Genomic DNA, 23,870 nt, shown 5'->3' with positions numbered 1-23,870 from the left:
CTCAGTGGTAGGGCGTCGGTCTACGGACTGAAAGGTCCCAGGTTCAATTCCGGTCAGGGGCATGTACGTTGGTTGCGGGCACATCCCCGATAGGGGGTGTGCAAGAGGCAGCTGGTCGATGTTTCTCTCTCATCGACATTTCTAGCTCTCTATCTCTCTCCCTTCCTCTCTGTAAAAAATCAATAATATATAATATTTTTAAATTAAAATGACAAAAATTAAAGACAAAGAGAGAATCTTAAAGGCAGCAAGAGAAAAGAAAATTGTTACCTACAAAGGAGCTCCCATAAGGCTGTCAGCCGATTTCTCATTAGAAACTCTAAATGCAGAAGGGAATGGCATGAAGTATTCAAGGTAAGGAAAAGCAAGGATCTGAAACCAAGACGACTATAGTCAGCAAGGCTATCATTCAAAATAGATGTGACATAAAGATCTTCCCAGACAAAAAAAAAAAAAAAAGGCTAAAGAAGTTTATCACCACAAAAATAGCACTAAAAGAACAATATATATATGGAGAGTGAGAGAAGAGAGAGAGAGAAACATAGTGTGATAGCATGATATTAAACAATGAATGGGTTACCAATGAGATCAAGAATTAAAATAGCAATAAATAAATACCTATCAATAATAACCTAAAATGTAAGTGGATTAAATGGTCTAGTCAAAAGATGTAGGGTAGCGCCGAAGCCGGTTTGGCTCAGTGGTAGAGCGTCGATCTGCGGACTGAAAGGTCCCAGGTTCGATTCCGGTCAAGGGCATGTACATTGGTTGTGGGCACATCTCCGGTAGGGGGAGTGCAAGAGGCAACTGGTCGATGTTTCTCTCTCATCGACGTTTCTAGCTCTCTATCTCTCTCCCTTCCTCTCTGTAAAAAATCAATAAAAAATATATATATATATATTAAAAAAAAAAAGATGTAGGGTAGCTGAATGGATAAAAAAATGGGACTCAATTATATGCTGCCTATAAAAGCCCCACCTCAGAACAAAAGACTCACACAGGATGAGAGTGAAGGGATGGTAAAAAATCCCCCATGCAAATGGAAACAACAACAACAAAAAAGCTGGAGTAGAAATACTCATATCTGACAAAAAAGACTTCAAATGAAGGCCATGAGAAGAGACAATAAAGGTCACAACATAAACTAAACAGATTCCTCCAAGAAGAGAATATACACCCAGCATAGGAGCACCTAAATATACACATACACTTCTAGAGGACTTCAGGGGAGAGATCAACAGCAACACAGTCACAGCAGGGACTTTAACACCCTGCTGATTTCTCTGCACAGATCTCCCAGACAAAAATTAACAAGGAAACGGTGACTAATTGACATACTAGATCAGATGGATTTACCTGACATTTATAGAACATTTCACTCCACAGCTGCCGAATATACATTCTTCTCAAGTGCACATGGATCATTCACAATAGAGACCACATGTTAGGACACAAAACAAGTCTCTAGAACTTCAAGAAGATTGAAATTACATCAATTAATTGAAGATTCATGCATCTTCTCAGATTACAGTAGAATGAAATTAGAAAACTATTTAACCCTACAATTTAAAGAATTAGAAAGAGAACAAGAAAAGCCCAGAGTAAGTAAAAGGAAGGAAATAATAAAGATTAGAGCAGAAATAAATAGCATAGAGACAAAAAAAAAAAAAAAAAAAAAAAACAAAAAAAAAAAATCAATGAACCCAAGAGCTGGCTCTTTAAAAAGATAAACTAGATTGATGAGCCATTAGCCAGACTCATCAAGAAACAAAGAGAGCGCTAGCTGGTTTGGCTCAGTGTATAGAGCATCAGCCTGCAGACTGAAAGTTCCCAGGTTCAATTCCGGTCAAGTGCATGTACCTTGGTTGTGGGCACATCCTCGGTAGGGGGTGTGCAGGAGGCATCTGATCAATGTTTCTCTCTCATCGATGTTTCTAACTCTCTCACTCTCTCTCTCTTTCCCTTCTTCTCTGTGAATAAATAAATAAATAAAATATATATTTAAAAAAAAAAAAGATAGTGGACCAAATAAATAAAATAAAATCAGAAAAGAAAGCAAAGAAGTAACATCTAACACCACAGAAATAAAAGGATTGGAAGGAAATACTATGAACAACAAGCTGGATAATGTGGATATGTCAACAAGCTGAATAAAATGGATAAAATGGATAAATTTCTAGAAAAATACAATCTCCCAAAACTGAATCAGGAAGAATCAGAAAACCTCAATAGGCCAATAACAACAGAGGAAATATTGATAGAAGCAGTAATTCAAAAACTCCCGGAAAACAAAAGCCCTGGTCTGGATTGCTTCACAAGGGAGTTTTACCAAACATTCAAAGAGAACTAACACCTATACTCCTCAAACTATTCCAAAAAATCCAAGAGGAAGGAACACTTCCAAGCTCTTTTTATGAGGCCAGCATTATCCTAATTCCAGAGTCCGATAAAGAGAATTACAGGCCAAAGTCCCTGATGAACATAGATGCTAAAATCCTCAACAAAATATTAGCATAGCAAATCAGATCCAGCAATATATTAAAAAGATTATATACCATGACCAAGTGGGATTTACTTTAGGGATGCAAAGCCTGGGGGGGGTGTGTGTGTGGAGGAGGTGGTGGCGTAGGGGTTGGTTAGAAGGGGTCAATGAGGTAAATAGGAGGACATGTGTGATATTTTCAACAATAAAGATTTTATTTTTATTTTTTTAATATATTTTATTGATTTTCCACAGAGAGGAAGGGAGAGAGACAGAGAGCTATTGTAGAAACGTCAATGAGAGAGAAACATCGACCAGCTGCCTTTTGCACACCCCCTACTGGGGATGTGCCCACAACCAAGGTACATGCCCTTGACTGGAATTGAACCCGGGACCTTTCAGCCCTCAGGCTGACGCTCTACCACTGAGCCAAACCAGTTTCGGCAGATTTAATTTTTTTTAAAAGAGAAAAACCAGGATTCCCTTATAAAGAAAGTGTAATGTCTGAGGAAATTTCAACTGTGAGAATTGTAACATATCTATCAACACACATAATTTTTTTTTTTTTTTTTTTTTTTTTTAGAATTATTCTTGTACTGCTCTGTAGCCACTCAGATGTTGCCATGTGAAAGGGTCATAAAAGTTGCCAGGGGCTTGAATATGTGTCTTTTTCTCTTCTATTTCCTAATAACTCTGGGAGATAATGCACTGCAGTCATACCTAATGACTGATATTTGGGAATAAGCTAATTTTGACAAGAAGTATCTATATATCGATATATAAAAGCCCAAGTGACCATTCGACTGTTAGCTATGATGCACACTGACCACCAGGAGGCAGATACTCAACACACAGGCATGGAAACATGGAACAGACTGATGAATCTCAGAGGAAAAGGTGGAGGGTGGAAAGAAATTAACCAAAGATCTTATATGCACACTAGAGGTTTGGTGCACAGATTTATGCACTGCTAGGGTCCCCCTGCCTGGCCTGCAGAGATGGAGCTAAAACCAGCCCGGTGCATGGATTTGTGCACTGCTGGGATCCCTTTGCCTGGCCTACGGGGATCAGGTCAAATCTGTGCACCAGGCCTCCGACATCACCCAAGGGGTTCTGGATTGTGAGAGAGTGCAGGCCAGGCCAACAGACCCCATCAGTGCATGAATGTTTGCACTGGCCCTCTAGTCTAATGACAAATCAATAGAAATCTAGTCTGGACACATTGTTAACATGTAAACAGCGTTGAATGGGTGATTTCAGTTAACATTTCTGAAGTAGGGATTACATTGTCATTTCAAAATCCTTACTCTGTAGGTAAGTGTATTATTTCACCTTGTATCCTTTTAGTTACCTGGGGAGGGAATTTTTAGGGTTGGGTGGTAGTGGTTTGCTATTTCTGTAATTGTGCCTTTAACCCTCACACAGCCTGTTTCTGGGGACACAGCAGCATGCTTCGGGAGGTTAGAGCCGGGTACAGCCGTCTGCTGCTTCACCCAGCTTAGTGACATCCTTGGTCTCTGTCACGAGTGAACCAGAAACAGCCTTTTACAGCATAAGAAAGTCCAGAAGCTCTGGGATTTACCTCTAATTCAATAAATACCGAAGGAATTTTAGCATTAAAATGTGTTATAACATTGAATTAATTTTGACCACACTTTGGCTTTGGAGAAGATAGAGAGAGGGAGAATGGTTGTTCCACTAATTTATGCATGCATTGGTTGACTCCTGTGTGCTCTGACCGGGAACCAAACCCAAAGCCTTAGCACATCGGGAAGACACTACAACCTACTAACCTGGTCAGGACCTCGACCCTGGTACTTTTTGAACTTAATAGATAAAGATTTTAAAGTGCATGTTTTATACTGCTAAGTTTTAATCAGTCAGGAAATTTTTTATATAGTAATAGCTATTTTTTGTATGAATTTTATTTAAGTTGTGATGGTTAACTTTTATTAACTTTAATTCTTGCTATCTTAAATTCCTTACTGCATTTAACAGCATTTTTGCCAAGATATTTAGCATGTAAAAAGCAGGTTTTAAGTTATAGGTTTTTTTATTAGCTTCATATTGAAGCTGAGACATCATACATAAGCTGAGTGGCAGACCTGGTATGCTCTGTCTTGTTACATAAAGCTGTTGCCAGAATCTTAGCAAATATAACATGTTAAGAGATTGCCTTTGTATATTCATAACAAATTATGACAAGCTAAATTTACATGAAAATTACATTATTTTTTTTTATGTGACATTTTACTAAGATTTTGTGTCTTATGTCTCCTGCTGAATTGGTTACTCGTAATGTTAAAAGGAATTGATATCATTTTCACTTTGCATTTTTATATACTCAGGTAACATGTAATATAATTTGATGTACAATTTTGCCTGTTAAGAGGGTGTGCTCATACAGCAGTATACCCTCAAAACATTTTGTCATGACAAAAGGCTGAACAAGTAGCTATTTTACTTTAAAAAAGAGTTGGAAAAATATGAATTCTACTTAAAGGTATGCATGCTGAAGTATGGGGGAAGTGTTCAGGTATCTGCAACTTTATTTATTTATTTATTTATTTATTTATTTATTTTAATATATTTTTTTTTATTGATTTTTTTACAGAGAGGAAGGGAGAGAGATAGAGAGCTAGAAACATCAATGAGAGAGAAACATCGACCAGCTGCCTCTGGCACACCCCCTACCGGGGATGTGCCTGCAACCAAGGTACATGCCCTTGCCTGGAATCGAACCTGGGACCCTTCAGTCCGCAGGCTGAAGCTCTACCACTGAGCCAAACCGGTTTCGGCTAGGTATCTGCAACTTTAAAATGCATCAAAAATGAGCTCTAGCTGGTTGGCTCTGTGGATAGAGCGTCAGCCTGCAGACTAAAGAGTCCCATACCACTTGTGACTTGATCCCTGGCCATGATGAGGGCCCATGTGGGAGGCAAACAATCGATATGTCTCTCTCACATCGATGTTTCTCCTTGTCTCATCCCCTCCTTTCCACTATCTCTCTAAAAGTCAATGAAAAATATCCTCAGTGAAGATTAACAAAATAAAAATAAATAAAAATACAATTAAAAATGGGTAAAGAATTTGAAAAGACATTTCTCCAAAAAAGGTAAACAAATGACCAATAAACACATGAAAAGATACTCAACATCATTAGTCATTAGGGAAGTGCAAATTAAAATCTCAATGAGATAATTACTTTGTACTTACGAGGATGGCTATAATACAAAAAATAAAACTAAGTGTCAATGAGGATGTGGAGAAATTAGAGATCTTGTACATTGTTAGCATGGATGTAAAATAGTGCAGTCACTGTAAAAAACAATTTGATAATTCCTCAAATAGTTAGACATAAGTTTACCCTATGACCCAGTAATTCCACTCCTAGGTATATACCCCCCAAAATAATAAAGCGGTTCTCAAACAAATACTTGCACACAAATGTCCATAGCAGTACTATTTACAAGAGTCCAAAGACACAACCCAAATTTCCAACAGTGAATGAATAGATAAACAAAATGTGACTAATTCATACAATGGAATATTATCCATCCAAAAAACAATGCCTTAATTGGTTTGGCTCAGTGGATAGAGTGCCAGCCTACGGACTGAAGGGTCTCAGGTTCGATTCCAGTCAAGGGCATGTACCTTGGTTTTGGGCACATCCCCAGTGTGGGGTGTGCAGGAGGCAGCTGATGGATGATTCTCTCTCATCAATGTTTCTAACTCTCTATCCTTCTCCCTTCCCTTCTGTAAAAAATCAATAAAATATATTGGGGGGGGGGGGTAACACAATAAGGATGAACCCTATAAACAATGCTAAGTGAAAAAAGCCAGACACAAAAGACCATGTACTGTATGATACAATTTGTATGAAATGTCTAGAATAAGTAAATTCAGAGATGGAAAGCAGATAAGAGGTTGCCAGAGGCTTACTATGTGTGGCAAGGAGGAGGGAAGGGGAGGGGTGGTGCAGGGAGTAACTGCTTACTGGGTATGAGGTCTCTTTGAGGAGTGATGAAAATGTTTGGAAATAGATAGAAGTGATGGTTAAATGGCATTTTAATGGAATGTACTAAGTGCCACTGCATTGAAAATTATTAATTTAATGTAAATTTCTACAGGAAACCAAGATGGTGGCATAGGGTAGACACCTGAATGCAGCCTACTACAACAAATTTGAATTTAGAACTGGAAAAGAGGGGAAACATCGCCCTGAAGCATCGGACGGCTGGCTAAGAGGAGACTCTACCATCTGGGAAGGAGAGAGAAGGCATGCTGAACCTCAGGAACTGTGAAGGTGCAGTGAACTGTGCGCGCAAAAAGGCGACCACCCGACTTTACTGCTGGCTTGCTTGCGGAGCACAGTGAGGGCGGGCTGAGTTCGCTGCGGGCTTACTCCCTGCACAGAGAGGGCGGACAGCTAATGCTCGGCTGGCTTTCTTATTCTGGAGGAAAACAGAACCACCCTATTGCTCTGATAGACGGCCCCAGACAGGGAGAGGCCAGGCTGTCAGGCAGTGGGCAGAGATCTCTCGGAGGTGTGTGAAGCCAGCAGCCATTACTGCAGGACTCAGAAACCAGACCGTCATAGGGAGGGGCTGACCAAAGCTTGTCTGCACCACCCGAGACTCCATCCCATTCAAGCGAAGCACAGAGGCCCTTCCAGTATCTAGCTTTCTCATTCGCCATGAATAGGACTCTCCTAGGGAGGGACAGACAGCAATCCAAAGCCTGTCTGTGCCTATACCAAAGAGATGCACACCAGCAACCAATCTCGCGGGATTCACCAAAGCTTGGCTGTGCCACCCCAAGACTCCACCCCATCCAAGCCGAATACGGAAACCCTTCTTGCTAAGACACTTCTGATCCTCATAGCCAATTGGCTTGATCAACGCTTCCCAGTGATACCAACAACAAGCAAGGCTTAACAACAAGACTGCACACACAGCCCACAAAGGGCTACACCAAGACTGTCCACCTCAGGTAACTGAGAGGCTGACCCATTGAACCATATAGGACACCTTAGCACACAAAGCCACTGTACCAACTCACAGAAGCTGTGAAAAAACCGAGACAAGGAAACGGATCACAAACAAAAGAAATGGAGGACAAGAAGCGACTGGATATAGAGTTCAAAACCACGCTTATAAGGTTTTTCAAGAATTTCCTAGAAAAGGCCGATAAAATAAACAAGACTTATGAGGATATGAAAAGGGATCAACTAGAAATAAAGAATACATTGTCTGAAATAAAAAATATTATACAGAGTCCTAAAAACAGAATGGAAGATCACAAGAATCAAGTCAAAGATTTGGAACACAAAGAGCCAGAGAAAGCAAGAAGATAAGAAAATCCAGAAAGTTGAAGATCATGTAAGAAACCTCTGGGACAACTTCAAATGAACCAACATCAGAATTATGGGGGTCCCAGAAGAAGAGAGAGAGCAAGATACCGAAAGAATACTGGAAGAAATAGTGACAGAAAACTTCCCCCTCCTGGTGAAAGAAATAGACTTACAAGTCTAGGAAGTGCACAGAACCCCAAACAAAAGGAACCCAAAGAGGACCACGCCAAGACAAATCATAATTAAAATGCCAAGAGCAAAAGACAAAGAGAGAATATTAAAAGCAGCAAGAGAAAAGCAGGTAGTTACCTATAAAGGAGCACCCAAAGATGGCCAGCTGATTTCTCAACAGAAACCATGCAGGCCAGACGGGAATGGCAAGAAATATTCAAAGTGATGAATAGCAAGAACCTACAGCCAAAAATACTCTACCCAGCAAAGCTATCACTCAGAATTGAAGGCCAGATAAAGAGCTTCACCAATAAAAAAAAAGCTAAAGGAGTTCATCACCACCAAACCAGAATTATATGAATTGCTGAAAGGATTCTTTAGGAAGAGGAAGAAGATATAGATAAAAATTATGATCAACAAATACGTAACTATCAACAAGTGAAACTAAAGCCAAGGGAATTAAAAAACCTGATGAACAATATTAACTGGTGAATATAATAGAATCAGAGGTATGGAAAGGGAGTGAACTGACAATTTTCGGGGGAAAGGGGAGTGGGGGGTGCGGGAAGAGACTGAACATAAACTGTGCACCTATGGATGAGGACAATGAGGGGTGGGAAATGGGCAGAGGGTGGGGTGGTAACCTGGTGGAGGGGAGCAATGGAAAGGGAAAAAATGAGGAACATTTGTAATAAGATGAACAATAAAGATTTATTAAAAATAATAATAAATAATAATTTTTTAAGTAAAAATAAATAAATAAATAAATAAATAAATAAATAATATAAATTTCACCTAAATAATATAAATTTCACCCAGGATTCCTTGGGGAATCCTGGGAATTGCACTGCTTACTGTTTTTAACCTGAAGCTCAGAGGCAGGAAGGATTCGCCCAAGGCCACACTCTACCCAGAGGAGATGGCCCTGCCCTTTGCTTGCTTTGATTCTCATCCCTGACTCCTTTTGAGATGACAGCAACTGCTCCATTTACTGGCCACTTATTACAAGATTCTGTTTAGAACGTTCTGTGTGCGGCCGTAATGAGAAAGCTTCCCCAACCAACCTGTGAGGAGGTGCTGCTGTGACCCCCCATTCTATAAAGGAGAAAACTGAGTCCTGGAGAGAGGTCACTAATGCCTATGGTCCCAAAGCTAGGTGGTCTGACACCAAATCCACACTAACCAGAGGGCAGTGTATTTAAACAAAACAAAAACAATTGAAATGAATTTCTGGCCCCACATGCCCTTCCGGACCCTGTAATTACCCCATCAGAGGTGAGGCCTGTGTTCTCTTCCCTGAGCCGGGAAGTCCTCTAAGACTGTCTGGACATACAGAGCAACATGGAAGCAATGCTATGGCTTCCAAGAACAAGACCAAAAAGGCAATAGCTTCCTCCTGGCTAGTGCTTGCACTGAAACAATTTCTCTCCTACCCGCCCCCCACCAATCCCCTTGTTTTGGAGCCTGTGCGGTTGTGTAGGAAACCCAGCTTTCTGAAGCCTCCATGCCGGAGAGGCCCTGAGAGTGACCCTGTGACCACAGGAAGAGAGCGATGTCTGGCCAGTCTCCGGAGCTACAGCTCACACACCACCTGGTGCCACTGTGAGATCCTGGAGGCGGATCTACTCAGCCGCGCCTTTCCCAAATGCCTGGCCCACAGAAACGTGAGGCACAATAAGTCACTGATATCTTAAGTCACTAAATTTTGGAGAAACCCGTTACGCACAACAGATAACTGATACAACTATGCTGCTATTTCTCTAGAAATAGCCGTTGCTACGGGCTCTCCATTTCAAATATCTCCATGCTAGTCCCTGGCAGTACCAGCCCCAATTTGTACTGGCTAATCAATACTGACACCCTCAAATTTGTTTTCTCTACTCCTGGATTCAGGTCTACAATTGTGTGTGTGTGAGGAACTCTGGGTATTGACTTGTTTTGGGGGCTCAGAGCTCTCTGCAGTGGGAGTTTCCCAAGATGAAGGAATCGTTGAGTGGAGACGGCTAAGGTCCGCAAGGTACAGGCGTTATTTTACTTGTCCAGTTTACCCAAGAACCCCCTTTGGGGAGCTCCTTTACAACACTGGGTCAAGCAACCCGGGTGCCCTCCCTTCCCCTGGCCAAGGGGAAGATGGTGGCCCCAGCCAGGCCAACCCCATGCCCTCACATCAGAATGGGAACCGAAGCTGGAGGAGCTGGGTTCCCCTCACAATGGTTCCCGGCAGGACCTGTCCCCTGCCGCCCGTCCCAGGATGTCCTGCTCGCTGCCCTGTTACTTACCACTCCGAATGCCCTTCCGCTTTGTGTGATTCCCGGAGCCTTCCAAGCCTTTTATTTTAGGCTTAAATTAGCCAGGTTGGTTTCTATTGCCAGTAACGAAAGCACTGGCTAATGTAGGAGGCTGGGATTGTGGCTTCCTACCAACGTGGGTGGGGGACTGAATTCAGGGTCCAGGTGACAGGGCAGAATGAAGACTCTAATTCCCACTGTCTTTTGCAGGCAGGGACGTCCGTGTGACCGGGTTCCGACCAGTGGGATGCAATTAGAAGTGACACGCAGTTCCCACAAAGGAGAGGACATGCCCTCTTCCCGCGCCCCTTTGTGCTGCGGTCAGAGGAAGATGCGAGAGCGGGAGGGTGCGCAGCCATCTGGGCCAGGAGGTGGAGCCCTCCTTCAGCAACAGGAGGAAAGGCGCTGGGCATGCTGAGCCGAGGGGAGCCACACCAGCGCTGCATGGCCTGCCTCTGGGCCTCTCCCAGGAAACAGAGGAAACCTCCGTTTCACTGAAACCACTGGTATCTGGGGGTTTTCTGCTACAAGCCTCACAGAGAAAGCTCCTGAGAAAACAGCCCGTCTGATGCTTTCATCTGATTCTCAGAGGGGACCTTGACCCCACAAAATACAAAGAAACACAGGAAAAATGAATCAAGGCTGAAGGAAGATTCATTCAGGGAGGATCCAAGATGGCTGCTCGGGTAGACACCTAACCGCAGCAGCACACAACAATTTCAATGGAATACAACTAAAATGTAGAGTGGACATTGCCCAGAGCTACAGGTAGTCGACCGACTGAAAATTCTACAACAAGAAGGAAAGAGAAAACCAGAAGGAAAATCAGAGGAGCTGAAAAAAAGCCTAAGGTACGGAGACATGATGCGCGCTCCCACGCACGCGCGCGCAGAGAGGTCACAGCCAGAGAGGAGAGGGCTGGATGCTGCCTGGCATTCCCTAGCAGGAAGGAAATAAAACCCCCAGCCTGGGCTAAACCCCCGAACCGGCAGCGCTGACCCACAGTTATGAGCCAGACCCTGGGGACCCAGGCTCTGGTGGGGGAGACGGGGCTGTGAGGCGGAATCCCAAGCAAGCAGCAAAAAGCAGGGCCCCCGGAGTCACGCGCACATTGTGCGCAGAGGACTGAATGTTGACTTTGATGCTGGATTACCCTAACGTGAAGAAACAAAGCCTCCGGCGGCGCTATGCCTCAGTCCGGACTGCTCTGAACCCCAGTCCTGGACCAGACCATGGAGACCCAGGCTCGGGCAGGGGGAGACGGGGCTGTGAGGCGGAATCCCAGGGGAGTGGCGAAAAGCGGAGCCCCCAGAGTCGCGCGCACTGCGCGCAGAGGACAGTCTGTTGACTGTGATCCTGGACTCCCCTAGAGGGAAGGAGAAAAAAAAAAGCTCCAGACTGGAGGAACGCGACAAGGAGCAGGAGCCCCTGCCGGACACCAGCCAGCCGGGCGCTGGCAGGGAGCCGGGCGCCGGGGCCCCCGGGGGGGGGGGCGGGGCGGCCCTGAGCCATCGACCTCTGAGCGAGGCAACGGAGCCAAGGCTGGGGGCTGCTTCCTGGGCGGCGCCGACCCCGGCAACAGGCTGGAGCAGCGTGGGAGCCCGCAGAGAACAAAGGGGTGCCACAGGCCAACCTGCTGAGCTCCCAGGACAGGAGGACGAAACCAAAGTTCTCAATGTGAAGACATCAAGTGAGAGCAAAAGATAGTAAAATTACTTAAGAAAGAATACAAAGAAGATCTTGAAAATTCAAAGACTAAGTCAGAACTCAACTCACCAGCCAACATTGCAACATAAATGCATTTAAAAAAAAAAAAAAAAAAAAGGACAGAATGTTGGAACAGCGGCCAGGCCTAGAGTGCCCAGGCACAAAGCAATGGCAACCGGGCCCGGAGCAGCAACGGCCAGGCCCCAGAGCAGCAGCAGCCAGAACCAGAGCAACAACAGCCAGCACTGGAGCAGCCAGACCTGGGGCAGTGGCAGCCAGGCCTGAGGCAGAGGCAGCCAAGCCCAGGATGGCCAATCCAGGAACACCCAGACCTGGAGTGGCCGGGCCCGGAGAAGCCGGGCCCAGAGCAGCCGGGTTGGGAGCAGCCAGGTCCAGAACAGCAGTAGCCAAGCCCGGAGCATCCAGGCTGGGAGCGGCCAGACTCGAAGCGGCCGGGCCCGGTGCAGCTGGGCCCAGAGCAGCCGGGTCTGGTGCGGCCAGGCCCAGAGCAGCAGCTGCCAGGCTGGGAGCGGCCAGGCCCGGAGCAGCCGGGCCTGGTGTGGCCAGGCCCGGAGCAGCGGCTGCAAGGCTGGGAGCGGCCAGGCCCGGAGCAGCCGGGCCTGGTGCGGCCAGGCCCGGAGCAGCGGCTGCCAGGCTGGGAGCGGCCAGGCCCGGAGCAGCCAGGCCTGGTGTGGCCAGGCCTGGAGCAGCGGCTGCCAGGCTGGGAGCGGCCAGGCCCGGAGCAGCCGGGCCTGGTGTGGCAAGGCCCGGAGCAGCGGCTGCCAGGCTGGGAGCGGCCAGGCCCGGAGCAGCCGGGTCTGGTGTGGCCAGGCCCGGAGCAGCGGCTGCCAGGCTGGGGGTGGCCAGGCCCGGAGCAGCCGGGTCGGGTGCGGCCAGGCCCGGAGCAGCAGCAGCCAGGTCCAGAGCAACTAGGTCGGGAGCGGCGGTGACCAGACCCGGAGCAGCTGGTTGTGGAACAAACCAGAGCAACACAGGCCAGGCCCGGAACAGCCAGGCCCGGAACAGCTCACTCTTCGCCTGCCCCTGCCCCACGGCTGCCTCTCAGACATGGCTGGAAACTTTTGTGGGAACTTGAGGGTCTGCTGAAACAAGTGATGAAGGCTTAGATCTGGATGTGTTGAGTTAGTATAGGGCTGGGGTGTTGATCTGTGAGTGCCTTGGGTGGGGCCTGGATGAGGCTGGTTGACCTATTTGGAAACGTCTTTTGTGTGAAATGTATCATTGGGCATGTGGTGGTATTATTGATATGAGAAAATGCTAAGTAACTGATTTACTATCTGAAAAGGGATTTACTATCGGGAAAAGGGAGGGAGGAAGAGACTGAACATAAACTGCACCTATGGATGAGGACAATGGGGGATGGGGAGGGGGCGGAGGGTGGGGTGGGAACCTGGTGGAGGGGGGAAGAAATGAGGAACCTTTGTAACAATATGAACAATAAAGATTGATTTAAAAAAAAAAAAAAAAAAAGGCTGAAGGAAGAGTGGGGAAGGGATATTGTTTGAGAAGGTTCCGAGGGAGCCTGCTGGGGGAAGGAAATCCCAAACTTGACCTGGGTGGGGCTTACCCATAAACAAAAACTCATGGAGCTGGAGAAGGAGTGCACATGTATGTATATGGTCCTCAATTAGAAAAGTCAGGGAAACATGAAGAACTACTGATAATAAGGAGGGTGGTAACCAGTGTTTTCCTGTTTCCCATGTGCCAGTCATTAATCTAAACACAGTGTATTAACCTCTTCAAGTCAACAAAATCCTCTCAGTGAGGAGCTCTGAGTGCAGCCCCGTTTCTGGACCAGGACACCAGCCTGGAGAGGAGAGGTGGATGGCAGGCCCGGGAGGGGCTGGAATGCCGGGGATGGGAGAGGAGTCGGCAGGCTTCGGGCTCTGGCGATACTCACGGAGTCCTTGAGTGCCAGGAAACAGTGGCAGATCCAGCGGCGGGTGGTCCCATCCCGGCAGATGTAAGAGAAAGCCTTGTCTAGGTTGCGGTCAGGTGCACAGAAGGAGACCTTTTCAATGGTCTGATCCACCAGCAGGTCCTGGGAGTGGCCAGGGAGGCCGAGGAGAATGTGAACTGTCTTCCGTGTATTCACTCAACATCCCCTTAGTGTCTGCTCTGTAGCCCATGCTGATTGGGGTAGGCACCGAGCAGGCACTGTGCATTCTGTCGTGGACCTTACTGGCATGGGGCTCCCAGTTTATCGCAGAACCCGACCCACCACCAGGAGAGAACCCCTGCTGTAATGAGAGAGGTACAGGCAGAGGGATGGGGAAGGCAAGGGGCTTGCAGGAGCCACGAGGAGGTGCCTGACCCAACTTGGATTTATCTGGGGGGTGGAGTCAGGCAACACTTCCTACAAGCAAAAAGCAGGGAACAGTATTTCAGGCTGAGGGGCTGCCTGTGCAAGGTTGTCAATACTGTTCTGTCATTAAACTAACTCTCATCGCGTGCTGGCTGCCTCCTCTTTTGGTCTCTGGCTGGAGGCAGGGAATTCAAAAGTGAGCAAACAGACACCAGATCCTGGCCCCGTGGCACTCCTCTCTGGCTGCGTAGACCAACAACAAACACATAACAGCTAACATTCACTTATGCTGTACCAGGTGATAAAACCAATAGCAGCTTTAAGCAAACGTACTTAGTTGGGAGGGCTTATAGGAATTAGGGCTTATGGAAGTTCTCACACTCTATGTAATCATAAGAACCCTACATGGGAGAACCCTATCTATACATATAAAAGCCTAAGCAATGGGAACGACAGGTTGCTATGACACGCACTGACCATCAGGGGGCAGATGCTCAACACAGGAAATGCGCCTTTGTGGTCAGTGCGCTCTCACAGCCAACCTCCCCCCACATCGGCCAACCTCCCACGGTTCCTCCCTGTCCCCCACCCCCATCCCCACCTGGCCAACAGGCCCCATCACACCCCAAGCTGGGATGGGGAAATGGGGGTGGGTGGCAGCAGACATGGCCCCTTTCCCAGAGGGGCCAAGGCTGGCTCCCTCCTGTGGTCTGGTGGCCAACCTCCCAAGCCATGTCTCTCCCCGCAGCCAGCAGGCCCCAATCAGCCAGCTGCCCGCTGGATTGGCAGTGGGCAGTGAGGGAAAGAGGAAGGGGGGAGGCATCGGCGTTAGGTGTACATTCCTTCCACGCCCAGCCCGGCAACTGTTGCCTCCTCTCCTGACCCTGCCAGGGCCTTCAGGCCCCAATTGGCCTGGCCCTGATCACCAGCCAGGCCCAGGGACCCCACCTGTGCACAAATTTCATGCACCGGGCCTCTAGGGTTTATAGTAAAACTCTATAGCTAACTTCTTCCCTTAACTTCCTCTTCCCTTTTATAAATACCCCTCCATCTTGGCACGCAGGCCAGCGTGTGCATGTGGCTTCTTTTGTCTGTGTGCACTGAGTTGCAACCCTTTCCCTTTCCCTAGTAAATCCTTTTTGGTGACAAAACAACCCATCGGTATTATTTTTCATTTGACACAGGCACAGTTTTAAACCATGTGACAGACTTTCTCAGGTAACAGCAGGGTCTTCATTATCCCCATTTCACAGATGACACAACTGAGGCACAGAAGGGCAACATCTCACACCGAGGGTCACCCAGCTGGTAAGGGGGTGAGCTGGGATCGGAGCTAAGGCAGCCACTCCACAATCTGTGCTCTTACCCACTATCTATGCCAGCTCACAGATAACCACAGGACTCAATGTTGAATTATGACTGGAGTGTGCCATGGTGTGGCAGGAGCACATGGTCTAGAAGGTCCCTGAGGGAGGGACATCCTAGAGGTGGGTGGGTGGGAACACATCCTCGGCCCCATTTGAGCAGGATGAGGAGAGGGGCCCTCTGGAGCCCTCTCCTAACCCTAAGGACCTCTTACCTTGGTCTTGTCATCCACCACACGGAGCCCATCGGCAGACACCCACAGGACGGACTTCACGGACTTCCGGCCCATCTGGGGGGAGGGGAGAACAGAGGGCCGGATGAGGGCTGCCTCTCCGGGTCTGACCTTGCCCCCTCTCTGTGCCAGCCCCTCACTCACAGCCTTCAGCTTCTTCACAGCATCCTCACACACGTGCATCCCCCTGGACTCTTCCACCTCCACGTGACCCAGGTACTTGGAGGGAGGAAACAGGACATGAAATAAGCAGAGTAATCAATAATTGCTAGTGTTCCCTGAGCAGCTGCGATGCACTACACAGTGTCCTAAGCACAACATGTGTATTAACTCATTTACTCTGCACCTCACTCTACCAGATGGGTACCACATTCCCATCCCAGATACACCAACGAGAGTGCCTCTATTCCTGGGCCTGACAACATCATTCTTGTCCTGAGTGCCAGCATCTCCATGAGCCTGAAGACTGGCCCCAGCAATAACTGATGGGATTTGGGGTACACCTGCTCCAGCTCCCTCCGCTGGTGGGTAGATGGCTCTATTTCCCAGAGTCCCCAGAGGCATTAAGCACTGTTGCCCACAGCTGCAATTGAGTAACACATCATTGACTGGCTGCCTTCCCTTCCTCACTCCCACCAGCACTTCCCCCAAGGCCCAATGGTCTGCATCTAGGGGAATGGACCACGTTGATATTTAAACTTGAACCTGCTGTCTCCCTTACAAATGTGTAGAGTGGGTTGTAAAGAGTCACAGAAGGATGTGAAAATGCCACAAAATCTTTATGACTCTCCAGTGCCCTCTGGAAATTGTGAGCTCCCACAAAATAGGGTGACCCAGGCATGATGTCCCCCAGGTAACATTTTCCTGGTACAAGAGAATGTGTGTAGTTTTTTAAATATGTTTTTTTTTTTTAATTGATTTTAGTGAGAGAGAGAGGGAGGAAGAGCGACAGAAAAACATCAATATGAGAAACATCAACCTGCTGCCTCCTACACGCCCCCTACTGGGGGTTTAGCAGACAGCCCACGGGGAATCCAACCAGGGACCTTTGGTGTACCTACACCTGCACACCATCAGCCAGGGCTAGGTTTTTGTTTATTTTTTATTATTTAATTGATTTTTCACAGAGAGGAAGGGAGAGAGATAGAGAGCTAGAAACATCAATGAGAGAGATACATCGACCAGCCGCCTCCTGCACAGCCTCCCCTGGGGATGTGCCCGCAATCAAGGTACATGCCTTTGACCGGAATCTAACCTGGGACCCTTCAGTCCGCAGACCGACGCTCTATCCACTGAGCCAAACAGGTTTCGGCCTGGGCTAGGTTTTTACTGCCGACTCTGAACGACTCAGGCAGTAGGGTCACGCTTGAGCCGGCTCCACAGTTCTCTGTGGATGCGCTGCCTCCCTCAGCCAGGACAGAACCGCTTACCCAACTGGGACACGCATGCGCCCGCCCCACCCGCACCTCACTCACCCTCACGGGGAAGCTGCAGGTGCCCTTGCGCACCGCGTCCTCGTCCGCCTGCCACTGGTGCGGGCGAGACGCCTCGGGCATGTAGGCTGGCTTCCGCCGCCGCAGGCTCTGCCTCAACTTGTTCATTGTGCCAGCCCCGTCTGCTGACAAAGGACAGGGGGCGGGTCAAAGGCCAAGGTCAGAAGTATGGGGCGCAAGGAGGATGGACACAGAGCTCAGGGAGCAAGGGAGCGGATTTAGGGGGTCACTGGGTTAGAGAACATGACCCCCTGGACCAGCAGCCATGACAGGGAAAGAGGTGATGTAAGGCAGGGGAGTGCAAGAGTCAGAAGACATGGAGCTAAGAGATAGGGAGGTCTGGGATAGGGGTCACCGCTTTTAGGGGTCTAGAGATTGGGGATGTGACAGTCTAGAACCCTGAGGATCCAAAGTAATGGGAAGTCAAGGCATTGGAAGGTCTCGCCCGGGAGTACAGGGCATGGAGCCAGGGGTCATGAGGTCAATGGCTTTAGGGGAACAAAGTCAGGGGGTGAGGTGGTCAGAGGGAACATGAGTTGGGAGGTGCATAGGTCCACTGTGTGGGGGCCTCAGAAGGTCCAGGGATGGAGGTCCAGAGTCACGGCAGAGGGTATGAAGAACAAGAGCTTATCTCTGTGTCCCAGAGATACAACCCTCTAACTACTGTGTCTAGTTAAAGCAGGAGACCCTGAGGCAGTGTGCAGCTGGGACTGTCAGAGGTAGGGAGGAAGGTGGAGGGGACCAGCTACTAAGATAGTTTTCACTGACTAAGACAGTCTTCACTGACTGACAAGCCATAGTGGCAGTCCCAGGAAGAGGGTGAAGGCACACCAAGGACAGGGCACCAGCAGATGGGGACTGTGTGTGTGTGTGTGTGTGTGTGTGCAAACAAGTATGCAAATGGTGTTCCTGAATGGTGTCTGTGAGGGTGTCCACAGCTGAGCATGCAACTGTTGTGAGTGTGTGTATTTCTGAAGGCTGTACAGGAGGACGTGGGTCTGAGAATGGCTGTTTCCAAGAGTATGTGTCTGTGCAGGCTGGCCCTGAGAGGATCTATGGCCAAGAGTGTGGTTGCTGTCTGTCAGTGCAGGTCCTCAAAGATTGCTGCTGAAGGGGATCTATTGTATGTGTGAGAGTGGTTGTGAGTGTGTTAGGGAATGTTGCCTGTGAGTATGTGTCACTGAGCAAGAAGCTGGCATCTTTGAACTGTGTGTCTGCATGAGGGTGTGGCTATTGTCATTGATGACTGCTGCCTCTGACAGTACATGTATGACAGTTACCCAAGAGACCATGTCTATGTCCAAGACTGCAGCTGTTGTTTGGGAAGGAATGTCTGCAAGCATGTGGTTGTTATAGAATTGGGTCCATGGGTGTTGTTCTGGGGATGTGCCAGTACACACCCATGAGGCTGTTGGCTGTGAAGAGTTGTTTGTGACAGTTATTTATGAGGATGTGACTATGCGGGAACATGGCTGTTGTCCATGAGTGCTGGGTATTACTGTGAGACTTCTGTATGTAGAAGTGTAACCGTTATGAGAGAATGGGTCCACAGGTACTGTCTATGAGGCAGTGTCTGCTTGAGAAAGTGTGTCTGTTTATAAAGATGTGGGTCTGTACATGCAGTCTGGCTGACTGTGTGCAAAAGTGTGTTTCTAAGAGTTGGTATTTGCTTAGTGCCTGTAGTCACCTGTCTGAGGGAGTCTAGGTATAGTCTGGGGATGTGTCTGAGTGTTTGTGATCCTGCACTTGTGTGTGTGGGGAGGTCGATGTGTGTCTGAATGTCTCAGTGTGTGTATGACATGGTCCAGGTATGTGTATCAGTCACCGAGTGTGCAGGGAAGAGGTGTGAGGGCATCTACTCCTGAGTGTGAATAGGCCTGTGTTATTGCAGACACTTCTGCTGGGCATGCGAGGCAGACCCACCCACGCACTCAGTCCTGCTCCTGTCTTAGCTGCTCACTCACCTGACTCCGTCCTGGAGGTTTCAGGGGGCCCCGGGGCCCCACAGGGGGCTGGGGGCAGATGCTGCTCAGGCCTTCTGGGTCTGCCCTGCCCAAGGGACAGAGGAAAAGGTGAGCGGCTGGCTTGGGATGGGCACACTCCCCTCCTTTACCCCCTTTTTGGGCATCAGCCATCCCCCCTCCATCTCAGGCTCCTGCTGATAGCCTGGTTGTCATAGCAACTGTTACAAGGGAAATGAGCCACCTGGTTATGTTTTGGGGGCATTTCTTAGGGGATATTCTGGGCTCAGGAGGCTCTTAGTACCCACAGGGATGGTGTGAGGAGGGGAGCAGCCTTGTCCTCTAGACATGTGTTCAGGGATACGCAATCACGTGTATGATGCAACTCATGCCTACAGATGTCCCTAGCACCGGCTTACAACTCTGCACATTTAGATATACACAGACACAACCCAAACTGTACAGACCAGGTCATACAGACTTACCTAAACAGTCACAGCCACCACAAACATCTTGTCACATAGCCATGTACACAGATATACACAGTCTCCACTACAGACATATGTCTACATGCATAGAGAGAGTCCCAGCCTGCCTAGGCACTGGTTATGCCAGATACTGATATTTGGTCACTTCTACTTTTTCAGCCACATATGAAGAGCGGAGCCCAGGCATAGCCACCAGAGTGGCATACGTCAGCCACACCCAGTGACAGTTATGTTCCCTCAGGCAGCCACCCAAGATACTCACATCACAGACCCACTCACACAGAATCACACCCAGTCACACAGATGAAATCACAGTCATAAACACTGATCACATCCAGCTCCACTGCTATGTGTTGACATCTGGTCACAGCATCACAGAGAAACACATAGTCTCTCTTCATGCAAACACACAAGTCACATAAACATACACACAGCCACACCCGGTCACAGCCACATGTGTTTAATCATCTACAGGCACACAGCTGCACATGGACATTCAACCCCTGGTATTAGTCACACCGGTACACCTTTTTGATCACACATTGTCACACAATGACACATACCCAGTCATAGGGGCTCACATTTACTCACAGTATCAACTAACTTATATGGACAGTCCTCCATCTCCAATCAGACAGAGACACTGATGGCCATGGCCCGTGAATTATAAAGAAACAGGATGGCACACTCAGGACATGCCTACCACCACTCAGAGACAACTGTCCCCAAGGATGGCCACACTCAGACACAGCGAGCCAGCAGGTGTCCAGAGTCACAGCCATACACATTTCAGAACTGGTCACGTATGCAAAGTCACACAACATCAGTGTCCATATTACCCAGCCATATCACAGTCATATTTCATCACCCAATATCCCATACCCAACTGTACCACATCATAGCATCACAGAGAAACACGGACACACAGATACACGGCCATATACAATCACAGCCCCATTTAGGCAGACACATATCTCACACATAGAGATATCAGCACACAATTTCCACTTTACACTACATGCACACAGTCAGGTGCATGCTCAGAAATGCAGTGACCCAGGCATAGCATTTACAGCTGCGTTTATGCAGAAGACACAGCTCCTGACAGTCATGCTGTCACCAAATCACACTCAAACACAAGCAGTCCAGCATACACACAGACACACACACACACACCAAATAGTCACAAAGACACAGACATACTCTCACAGCCCATGACACAGACACAAGTACATATAGTGACCCAGGGTCACAAACATGCAGGTCACACAAATATAGAAGCCCAGTCACCTACACTCCCTCCAACACACACAGTAGCCTGGTGCCATCAGACAGACACATCTATATCTTGAGTCAGATACAGTGAAATAACCCACTATTAATGGTCAGCCAGAGTTTCAGACCCCAAGTCAAGTATATAACTCAAACCACACATTCACAGCTATATCTACACACAATTACTCAGTATCAACACACAGCTAGATACAGTCATTTATATAACCCTGGTCACATACACAGACCAGTCATACAAACATACCAGTCACAGTGCCATCACACAAACCCGGTCACATGGACACAACGTGACTGACTTCATATACAATGGCAGTCACATTGTGTGCCACAGACCTATGTGTGACACAAATATAAAACCAGACACAACCACAACCGTTCACAGTCATTGGAAGAGTGGCACATGGACAGTCATAGACACAACTCCATTTACACACAATCGCAACTCCACCCACATCTTCAGTCAATCACACACAAGTCCAACCCCAGACTCAACATATGCACTTTCACATACCTGGTTACAGTTACCAAGGCACACAAACACGGGGTCACTAAAGATGGAACCACAGACACAACCCACGGTCACAACCATGCACACATGCAAACATAGGCCAAAAAGTACAGGGTTCTTTTAGAGCAGCTGTCATACACATAGCCACACAAATGCTGGGGTCACTCACAGACACAACCACAGGCACAAAACACAGACACACAGGATTCTTCGTAGTCACCAGCACAGATTCACATAACCAGTCACGTAAACAGGGGGTCACAGGGCACCCCCCCACCGCTTGCTTCCCCCTCCCCCCAGGTACCACACACAAAGCCGCCATCACCTCAGACACTGCAGACTGACAAGACTACAGCCAGTCTCTGGAAAGCCGCCCCCACCGCTTCCAGCACGAATACTGGAGCCTGGGGGACCAGCGCATTATCCGAGGGTGGGGCCACTCCCAGGCAGCTGGGCAGCCACAGGGACAAAGGGGGTGGCCCCGAGGACCCAGCCCTGGGACCCTTGACCAAGCAGAAAGGGGAAAGGGGATGTGCCTGAAATTTCCCTCATTTTATTCGGCTGGGGAAGAGGTGGAGTCCCAGGCCCTGGGACCTTGTTTTGAGAAGGGCTGTTCCTGGGACGCTGCCCGAGGATTGGGGGAGGGGGCAAGGGATGCTGAGCCCAGGACGCCTCTGAGGGGCAGATCTTGCCTGGAATCCCCCCAGGTCTTGGGTTGATGGGGAATCGGTGCCCAGGGACCCCACCAAGCCCTTGCCTAGAGGGTTGTTGTGCTCAGAGATCCCCTCAGGCAGGGAGGAGTCGGGATGGCGTCTGGTCTGGAATCGCCTCCAGGGGGCCTTGGCTTCATCTGGGGTCTGTATCCCGGACCTATCCCCAAACCGTGCCTAGGGAGTTGTACCGAGAATCTGTCGTCCTGTCCTTGATTTTTTCTGAGGTGGAGTTCTGTGTCCGGGACCCCTACCTTTAGGGCCTTGGAAAAGGAGGGCCTGTGTCGAGACCCCCGTCTCCCAAGCTTTAACTGGGAGGGGGCCTGTTCATGGACCCCCACCCAGGACCACTCTCCAGCCTCGGCACCCTCTCTCCACCGGGTGCATCCCACCCTCCGCCACATCAGCAGCGGCGCCGCCCCCCACCCGCCCGCCCTTCTCACGCTGGCCGCCGCGCTGCGGGACATCCAGGGCCCGGGCGCCCCCGCCTCCCGCGGCCCGGCTGGGCCCAGATCCCCGAGTGCTGCTGCTGCTGCTGCTGCGGCGGCGGCGGCGGCGGCGGCGGTGCTGACGGGCGCTGGCCCGGGATGCAGCCCCGCGGAGGGTGCAGGATGCACAGTCTCCAGCCCACTCCGCTCCCGTTGGTTTCCGATCCGGGGGCGGAGGGAGCGCCCCTCCCGCCTCCCCTCCCCGCCCGGCCCCGCCCACTGGCCCGCCGCCGGCTGGATACACAGAGACCCCGCCCCGCCCTGCGCCGCCGCTGGCCCCGCCCCCTGGTCACCAGGCCCCGCCCACACGCAGAGTACAGCCCCGCCTTCTCCGGTGCGGCCCCGCTCCGCCACGCCCACTAACCAGCCCCCGATGGGCTGTGCACAGGAGCCTCGACCTTCCCTGCAGGTCCTTCCAGGCCGGCACTCCCTTCCCCTCCTCGACCACTGACCTCAGCTCTCCTCCAGTTCTGCGTCCGAAAGAGTTGCTTCGAAAAACGTCTCCCCGCCCCACATCCTCAAATCCTCCAGCTAACCCCACGGTTTTCCCAGCCCAATGGGGGCGGGAAGAAGCGGTGACGAGGCACTTTTTACCAGAAATGGGAGGGGAAATGAGCAGACCCCTGCGTCCTAGTGCGGGTCCGTTTTGCAAAGGCTGTGGGGGCGCCGGCTGGGACTAGGGCGTGGCTCTGGCCGCCGCTGCGACCTCCGCTCCCTCCGGATCCTGTGGGTTTGGCAAAGCAGCTGGCAGGGGCATAAAGGCCCATTAGCAAAGGCGAGGTTGGGGCGTCGGAGTGGTGGTGTGGGAGAAAGCCTCCTCAGCTGCCACAGTCTTGTGAGCAGGTGGTCAGCACGTGCGGGAGGGGTTGGGGGTGGGAGAGACGGGGAGGAGGATCCTAGCAACAGATGGCCCGGGCAGAACTGGGGCTTTCAGACAAGAGGGTGGGAGGGGGCTGGCCATCTGTACCTGGAGGCCGTTCTCGTCCTAGACTCCTTCCCCTCCGC

General features: G+C 49.3%; 1 protein-coding gene across 5 annotated transcripts in view; it reads right to left on the bottom strand.

Moving 5' to 3' along the window:
- Positions 1 to 23,044, bottom strand: part of NUMBL (NUMB like endocytic adaptor protein) — a 35,397-nt gene extending 12,353 nt beyond the window's left edge. Inside the window, exons 1-6 of one of the 5 annotated variants that reach the window (XM_045570854.1) lie at positions 22,821 to 23,044; positions 19,382 to 19,466; positions 17,400 to 17,539; positions 16,069 to 16,143; positions 15,907 to 15,981; positions 13,923 to 14,063 (exon numbers count right to left, since the gene is read on the bottom strand). In XM_045570854.1, the coding sequence (XP_045426810.1) occupies positions 13,923 to 14,063; positions 15,907 to 15,981; positions 16,069 to 16,143; positions 17,400 to 17,539; positions 19,382 to 19,466; positions 22,821 to 22,844 (540 nt within the window). In that variant the 5' untranslated portion in view covers positions 22,845 to 23,044. The remainder of the gene's footprint in view (positions 1 to 13,922; positions 14,064 to 15,906; positions 15,982 to 16,068; positions 16,144 to 17,399; positions 17,540 to 19,381; positions 19,467 to 22,820) is intronic. The other 4 variants (XM_045570851.1, XM_036408013.2, XM_045570852.1 and 1 more) reach the window with 4 other exon arrangements.
- Positions 23,045 to 23,870: the final 826 nt, after the last annotated feature.

The sequence above is a fragment of the Pipistrellus kuhlii genome, unplaced genomic scaffold (assembly GCF_014108245.1).
Source record: "Pipistrellus kuhlii isolate mPipKuh1 unplaced genomic scaffold, mPipKuh1.p scaffold_m20_p_38, whole genome shotgun sequence".
In the NCBI taxonomy this organism is placed as follows: domain Eukaryota; kingdom Metazoa; phylum Chordata; class Mammalia; order Chiroptera; family Vespertilionidae; genus Pipistrellus; species Pipistrellus kuhlii.
The sequence above is the reverse complement of the archived record's forward strand: the minus strand, read 5'-3'. Positions and strand labels throughout refer to the sequence as shown.